The sequence below is a fragment of the Python bivittatus genome, unplaced genomic scaffold (assembly GCF_059951505.1).
Source record: "Python bivittatus isolate LINGU-HERP-01145 unplaced genomic scaffold, Pbiv_v1 ctg000080_np1212, whole genome shotgun sequence".
Taxonomy (NCBI): domain Eukaryota; kingdom Metazoa; phylum Chordata; class Lepidosauria; order Squamata; family Pythonidae; genus Python; species Python bivittatus.
The window spans coordinates 1678239-1686264 of record NW_028277035.1 but is presented as its reverse complement, the minus strand read 5'-3'; the positions used below and the strand labels follow the sequence as shown (position 1 = coordinate 1686264).

General features: G+C 37.7%; 1 protein-coding gene across 1 annotated transcript; it reads left to right on the top strand.

Annotated features, from left to right (window-relative positions):
• On the top strand, positions 1–6282 carry SUMO2 (small ubiquitin like modifier 2). The gene is made up of 4 exons (XM_007443078.4): positions 1–158; positions 2100–2231; positions 4699–4770; positions 5662–6282. Exons 1-4 carry the CDS (start codon positions 138–140, stop codon positions 5722–5724), a joined length of 288 nt encoding a protein of 95 aa, XP_007443140.1. The 5' UTR covers positions 1–137; the 3' UTR covers positions 5725–6282.
• The last annotated feature ends 1744 nt before the right edge of the window (positions 6283–8026 follow it).

The following is an 8026-nucleotide window of genomic DNA, read 5'->3' as shown; positions in this document are numbered from 1 at the left end:
CCCCGCGGCATTACGTGCGCGTTCATTCGCCCCCTCCCCCAGTCTTTCTGTCTCGGCCGTCGCGGTCGCTTTTTCATCTTTCCGTCCCCCCACTTGCTCTGAGGTGCTTGGAGCGGAGCAGACCCCGCCGACTCGCTATGGCTGACGAGAAGCCCAAGGTGAACGAGCGAGGGAGAGAAGGGCTGCGGGCCGGCACGGGGGAGGGGGAGGAGAGCGCAGCGCAGGCTCTGCCGCGCCGGGTCTTGCGCGCCATTTTCCTCCCCTCCCCCCGGTCTCGGTCTGGGCTCTTTCCGGAGGGCGGGGGAAGGAATGGGGGTGCTCTTTCGAGAAAAAAGGGGTTCGCCTTCTCCCTTCTAGGAATAGGGAGCATTCTTGGCTTTGTAAAGCAGTGGGGCTGCTTCGCCTTTCCTGGAATATGCTCTCTCCCCTCCCCCGCCCTCCTTCAGAAAAAAATAGGCGCTAGTCCCTCTTGTGCCGGGTGCCGTCCAGCGGCTTACTGACTGGGGATGTTAGGCCTCTTTGTGTTGTTGCTTCTTTCCCAGCCGCTCTACGCACCGGTGCTTCGTGAGTCGTCCAGTAGCAGGTAATCCCTCCCCCCTCCTTTTATTTCAGCGGGGTAATAGACAACCGATGATCGGGCTTCTCCTCCTCCTCGTTTTAAATACGACTTTGGAGGCGCCAAAATCTTGATGGTTTCAGAGATCTCTCTGGGACTCGCAGAATGTCTCGGAGAAAGGGCTTTGTCGCTGAAGGCGGTGGAATAAAGAAGTCTTTTCAAAAGGAAACAGGATTTATGAGGTTTGCTTTGTGCATCGCAGTGTGTGGTACGTAGGGAGAGATCGGTGCGGCACAGCCGTGCGTGTTTTCCAGGAGATGTGGAAGTGCTGCGCCCTGGGAGCGAGTGTGTTCCGAACAGATGTAGTGGCATGAACGTCTGTGGGGGAAATTTTAGGTCCGTTGCAGGAAAGCAGTCATGCCGATGTAGAGTTCTGCATGCTGTGGATAGTCATAAAGAGGGTCATAGCTATTAATCTGCAGAGGTACAGGATGGTTCTTGAAAATCTCTGCTTGTTCTTGTCTTAAAGAAGAGTTATGTTAAGCGGTACCCTTTAAACTGAAATGACAGAGTACTTTCCCCTCTCCTGTGGGATAGCACTGCAGTTTATTAGAAAAGATTTCTTCAGAGTGTAAATAATACATATTTTTATAAAGATTACTTGCAAATTTCTTTACGCTAGTCCATTTGTTTGGTTTCATTTTCCTGTTTATGACACATTGTCTAATGAAGCTTCAGAGTTGAAGAACTATGTATAGGGTGTTCATGCTTCATTAGAATATTATTAGAATATTAGGCACATTTTAAGAAGTAATGTGAAGGAGTTATTTTAAAAACAAAGACTGAGCTAGTTTTATGTTAAAGAGCTTGTTAAAGAGCATAAAATTTGTGGGCTAGTTGTGGTTGAGAATTGCATACATTAAATATATTAGAACAATAACTTAATACTTGGCTTAGTCAAAGTAAAATTGGTATTGGCAAGCAGTGTGCTAAAGTTAAAATTCAATGAATAGTTACAGCTTTCTAAGAAAGACAACATTGATCATTGAATTCTTTAAAGCTCAGTGTTGCTACCTTTAAAAATTCCCCCTTATTTTAAAAGTAAAAATAACTCATCATTGTACTATATGAGGAATTTCTTTCTGTGATTTACATTACAGCCCTATGTATGTCTAGTTAGTGGTATGTTTTATGAGTTCAGTGGGGCTTATTCCCATACAGTATAAGTGTGTACAACTGTAATGAGTCTTGTTAATTTGGCACTGCTGTGTATCTACAATATAATCAAGTTAACTCATATTGTTTAGAACATAAAGCATGGGATTTATTATCTGATACCATAAACCTTCATTTTGATAATACTTTACTGAATTTTGTTTACAAGATAATGAATAGTTAATTATATTGCTGAAGTTGAGAATTATAATGGTTAGTCCTTTAGCAATCCTACAACTACAAGATGTAATGTGAATGTTGAACTTGATGACATTTTACTAAGTGGAGTAACTTACTTTTAACATTCTGTCTCCCCCCTCTCTTACAGGAAGGAGTGAAGACTGAAAATAACGATCATATTAATCTGAAGGTTGCAGGGCAAGATGGATCTGTGGTGCAATTTAAGATTAAAAGGCATACACCACTTAGTAAACTAATGAAAGCTTATTGTGAACGACAGGTGAGAAGCCATATGAAATGTATTTTGAACCATCTTTAAACTTGTAGAGTATTAAAGCTTTGTAATTGTGATAAATGTAGAGTTTAATGTTAAAATGCATCTGGGTATAGATTTTACTGTTCAAGATAAACTGGCAAAACAAGGTCTTGTTATCTTGATTCAGCCTACTACAAACTCCATGAAGAGGCATTATTTTTGATGATTTAATAAAGGTACCTTATATGAGCTGCATGCCTCTGGATGACCGCTAGATGGTAACAGAATTTATTCTTAAGTCTTTTGCTTTCCCATATACAGTAGGTAACTGGAACCAAAAGTGGAAAAGAAGTCACCTCTTTTCTTAGTGCTGGTTTCCTCAGTGGTGTATATCCTGCTTTTATAATTATGGATAAAAGAAATAGTGATTATGGAACTACTGTAATTGGTACCTTAAACATAATCTGGAAAAATACAGTGGCACTTCCATGTTGTTTCCAGGAGTCACCAGGAGTTGAACTTCACTTGAGAGAAACTACTTTTTTAATCACAGTATACAGAAATTTCATAGAATTATGGGGTATAAAGGAACGTGGGAGTCATCTACCATAACAGTTGTGAAGACTTTCTGTATTTGAACATTCCCAAGCATTAAACTTATATTCAATGGGATTCACATACAGTTTTCTGCTAGGGAAGGACTTGGGAATCCTTGATGTTGCTGAACTGCAGTTCCAACATATTTACTTTGATGGATGGGATTGCTTATTATTTATCAGCAGATCTCTAGCCCCTGTATTAGAGAAAGACATTGGGACCAAATATTCGCATAATGCAGGTTGGTGTAAAAGAACGGCTCTACTGAGCCATATTGTCCATTAGCATGGTAATTGGTAAAAGATTCCCCCCCCTTCCAAGATGACACAAATCTGTATTTTGCTAGGCTTTGTGCAGTAAGAATTTCATATCAGAGGATAGTTCTTGTCTGATAATGTGCAACAAAATTAGGTGTGATGGCAGAAATAGTCAAACCTGTATCTTGTTGGTTCTGGTCCTATTGTGTGTAAATTCTGACTGCACAGTACAGTGCGTTCCAGGAAGGATTTGTAACTATCTTTTAGTGCAGATATTTTAAACTCTACATTTATTTCAAGTCTTAAGTTGATTTAACTAGGAATCTGGTAAAACCTTTTCCAACTAACGTTATTAAAAGGCATAAACCTTTGTGAGCTACAGCTCACTTCATCAGATGCATAGAGTAACTAGACTGATGCAGGATGGAGACTGATGTAATCTAGCTACTCTGTACATGAAATGAGCTGCAGCTCAAAAGCTCATGCCTTTTAATAACATTTATTAGTTGGAAAAGGTGCTGCCAGATTCCTGATTTTTTTTGTCACTGTAGACTAACATGGCTCTCCTACAAGATAATTTAACTAGTCACTGAATATGTGCGCAGTTTGGCTGAGCTGCTATGCGATGCTTGCACCAAGTTTACCTTTGTATTTTTCAGTTACCAGAATGCATTTATAAATGAGATAATCCAGAGATTATGGAATACTAAACAATACAGTAAAAACTCTAGTTAATGGATCTCAGTTTAGTAGAGTTGGGATTTAATGGACAAAAATCTGCTGAAAGGGATTTACTGTGCTAGGACATTGGTAGCAACTCTGGGGGAGGCTGGGAAGATGGGAGGGCGGGCAATAGGATATGTTACAGTGGGAGCTGCCGTAGGACACACATCAGCCTTGCTTTACTTACCAGTTGTGCCTTACTCATTGTTAGGGTTAGGGCAAACTCACAATGGGCATTCAGCTTTATTGGTCATCCCTCCTTCCCGTTTATACATTAAATGTGGGATTTACTGTAACTGGATTTACATATTCCACTAAGCCTTGGTTTCTTTCATGGGTTATTAGGAATGTTACAGTAGTTACTCATAACATTATAGTTTGCTATGATGTGTGAACTATGTATATATTCAATATTTATAGTACAAATTGGAAAAAAGAAAGGTCACCTGTATTTAATAAATATGAACTTATTATACAGAAACCTCTCCAAATGTGTTTGTTTTTTTGAGAGGAAGGTCATTTTGAACCTATAAATGGATACAGTACTACATAAATAACAGTGTATGTCTATCAAAACTAAAATGTGCTGTATCTGTACAGCATTTTTTTAGTTTAGGAAAGTTTGTTTTATGATTATGAACTCTAATCGCTTGGTTTCTATCATTTCTGAAAGTTGGTCCTGAACTACTTTAATCTTTGGGTCTTAAATAATTGATTCTGGATTAAAAGATTTAGCTAAAGTTAAGTTCTACTGGTAGGGTCACTGATGAACACTAATGCTGAATAAACAACATCTAATCCATTTTTAATATGAATTTGGATAGAGAAGCAGTGTACAGTTTTAGGTAAATTGTGGTTGTTTTTGGTTGCTATTTCTCTCAACTGCCTATTTTGATTATTTTTGTATTATGTAGGGTTTGTCAATGAGGCAAATCAGATTCCGGTTTGATGGGCAGCCAATCAATGAAACAGATACACCTGCACAGGTAAAAAGAAAAGGTTATTAAAGTTCTTGCTGGTGTGAAAAAGTAAAAATTGTTTAGAAGTATAAACCCCAAGGAATGTTTTAAAAAGAATCCTTACATATTTCTTTGTAGCTAAACTTTGCTTATTTCTGAAAGTTATTGAAGTAAAAATGTGTGTAGAATATTTGTTCCACTAATGGCTTGATGCAGCAGTTAAAAAACAATATTGCAATGTCTTTAAAAACAGTTTGAACATCCAGGTTTCCTCTTGCAACATGGCCTTCAGGTTGGGAATGGAGTATTATTTCTTCCTGTTAACAATTGAAGATCCCAATTAGTTTAGGCCTAAAAAATGATAGTTAGTTTTTGTAATAATCCACCAAGTGAAGTACTAAAATTGACTCTGAATAATCAAAACCTATTGGCTGGTATCTAAAGACGCTTCTGTTCAAAGAAAGAAGCTTGCTCTGAATTCTGTCAGTTCCCTTACCCTGCTTATAGCAGAGGTATTCATTTTTGTCTATTCCAAAGAGCCCTTTGACTGAAAGGAGCAGCTTTGGGGGCTTACAAGGGCTTTGATTAGAGTAAGATTCAAGAAAGCCCCATTGGCTGAGATCTTCCACTTACGCTTCTCTGAATCCAGCCTACCAAGAGACAAGTTGAACAAAATCATTTTGTGTAATAAAATGTCTATTTCCTAATAGAGTTGAATGGGGGCGGCGGAGGCGGTGTAAGTGAACAGAAGAAAATGAAGTATTAGATTTGCATTACTTAACAATCCAACCACAAGGTGATCTCTAGTTATCCTTTTCTTGTCTCTGTGCTCTTGGGAGTGTAATGAGAAATCCAAAGAAAACTTGGATTATATTACTTGTCATACTTTGAACTGACTTGTAATTTTTTTCAATACAGTTGGAAATGGAGGATGAAGATACAATTGATGTGTTCCAGCAGCAGACAGGAGGCATGTACTAAAAGAGAGAACCAAACTTTCTTTCCCACAGACAACATATTCACAGTTAGAAAAAAAAGACCTGATTCAGCCACATCTTGACTACTACAGTATAGCTTTCTCTCTTCTCTGATTTCTTTTCTTATTCCTTCTATTGTACATAAAGTAACTGGTGTATGTGCACAGACATGCATATTTTTTTTAACTAAATAGCCAGTTGTATGTTTTGATCAACATCATATGGAGAAAGGGTGGTAAAAACAAACTGGTCTGTGAAAATATCCCATTTCTCCACTAGTGGCATGCTCCTCTAACTTTTATCTTTATATTCCAGTAAGTTATTTTTGCTCTCATTGTTGGAAAAAACAAAAACCTTACATACTTTGTTTGATTGGACAATTTCATTGTTTTTCTTTTATCGTTGTACAACCGAGGACAATTTTATAACTTTTTTGTACGTAGCTGTTACATGTAGAGCAATCTGTCTTTAAGTAGGGGTAAATTACTCTAAAACAAAATTTGATCTTGGATAGTTTTCCCTTCCGTCTTGTTGTTTAAATAAACTTCTTGTTTAAAATAAACAGCTTATTTTTCTGTGCTGTAATCATGCTTAGCTTAGAACCAATCACCTGATAAAAAGATAGAAACAACTAATTTTTTGCTATTTCATCAGATTTTAACCTTAGTTCTTATATTTCTGTCTACTGTCTAGACAAGTTTAAATTACCAGTAGCAGGGAGGCTGACTGGATGTGGAGGGTGCATTAAATATCACTTCTTGCAATGAAAATCTTGGCAAGAAATGAGGCTTCTAAATTGCTAGATTGATATGCTATGTTTCTCTTTTTGTGCAAACGTTTGGGATTAAAAGCAACATGTTCTTGTGCCTTTGTAAATGTAAAATTGGGCAGTTACTTGGAAAGACAAGAAGAAACTAGGCAGATGCAGCTGATCTGCAGTCAGGTACTCCTGTTCATGGATAGATAGTTGTTTGATTAGCTGATCCATATGACTGTTTTGAAGACCGAAAAAGGGGAAGGGAAATGGAAACCCTATTCCTGCCTGCTTTATTATTTGGGAATGAGAGCGGCAGAAGGTACTAAGGTTCTACATGGAGCTAATAGTTTAAGAGACTAATTCAGATTAGGGAAATAGCATGAGAGAAATATTTGAGGTAACTCTTCTACAATCTTCAAAGCAGCAACACAGGACTGCAAAATGAATACAGAAATAAAGTCTTAAGAAATCTGATTCTGGGATCTCTGTATCTTAATCTAGTTTGGCCCATCAAATATCTCTTGAGATACCATAATAGAAAGTAATGTGGAAACATGAATACTATTTGTTTTAGTGGAGAAACTGTGAACTACCAGTAAAATAAAATTGCTGTATTAATAACAGGATAAAAGGATACATTTGAGAATTCTCAGTTCTTGGCTATCTTATGCATTATGTTTCTCATTAAGTGTATAGCATCAGTTGACATGTATTGGGATATGGGTTTTTTAAATAAATAATTGGGGTATTGTTGGTTTTTGTCAACCTTACAATTAATTATGTAAGTCTAGTAGTGGTCTGGAAGTCCAGTGGTAATGTGAAAGACCCATTCATTTTATATTTATACTTGAAAGTTTGGACAGAAATAACATTGGCAGACGTCCCTTACTCATGGTGCAACTCTGCTGCGCTTGATGGTTAAATTACTGTGTTCCTTTTGGTTTGGAGGGGCGTCCATAGGTACATTGCCAGGGTCGCAGAGATGAGACATGCCATCTAGCCAGTAGTACAGAGCAATCTTCTGTAATACGTTGATTGTTAGACATCAGGTGATCTATGTCCTGCTTCTCTTATACTCTTAAAGCAGGAGAGACTGTCAGGGCTAGGTAAGTAATGCCATGATTGTATTTGGAACATAAGAACTGCAAAGGATTTTTTTTTTATAACCATTCCCCATGATATATGGTAATACCCTCTAATCTGCATCAGTTGTCAACTTCTGTAAAACAATTTCAGAATTTATGGGGATAGTTTAATCTTACCAAATTTCTAGATTTTCCAGGTGACACCTAGGAATTCATTCAGTACGTTTTAAAAATACCTCAGTCCTAAGGAGTTTACTGGACTGCTTCAAATAAGAGGTGATGGGTACATTATGAAATTGTGTACTTCCCTTGTGATAAAATAACAATATTTGTGTTCCAGAAATGGTGCTGCATATCCTACTCTGCATGTGTGCAGCCCAGATTTTCAGAACTTGGAAGCAAATACATACTGCTTAAAAACTTAAGTATCTGTTCAGAGAAAGATTTTAATTTCAGAAATATAT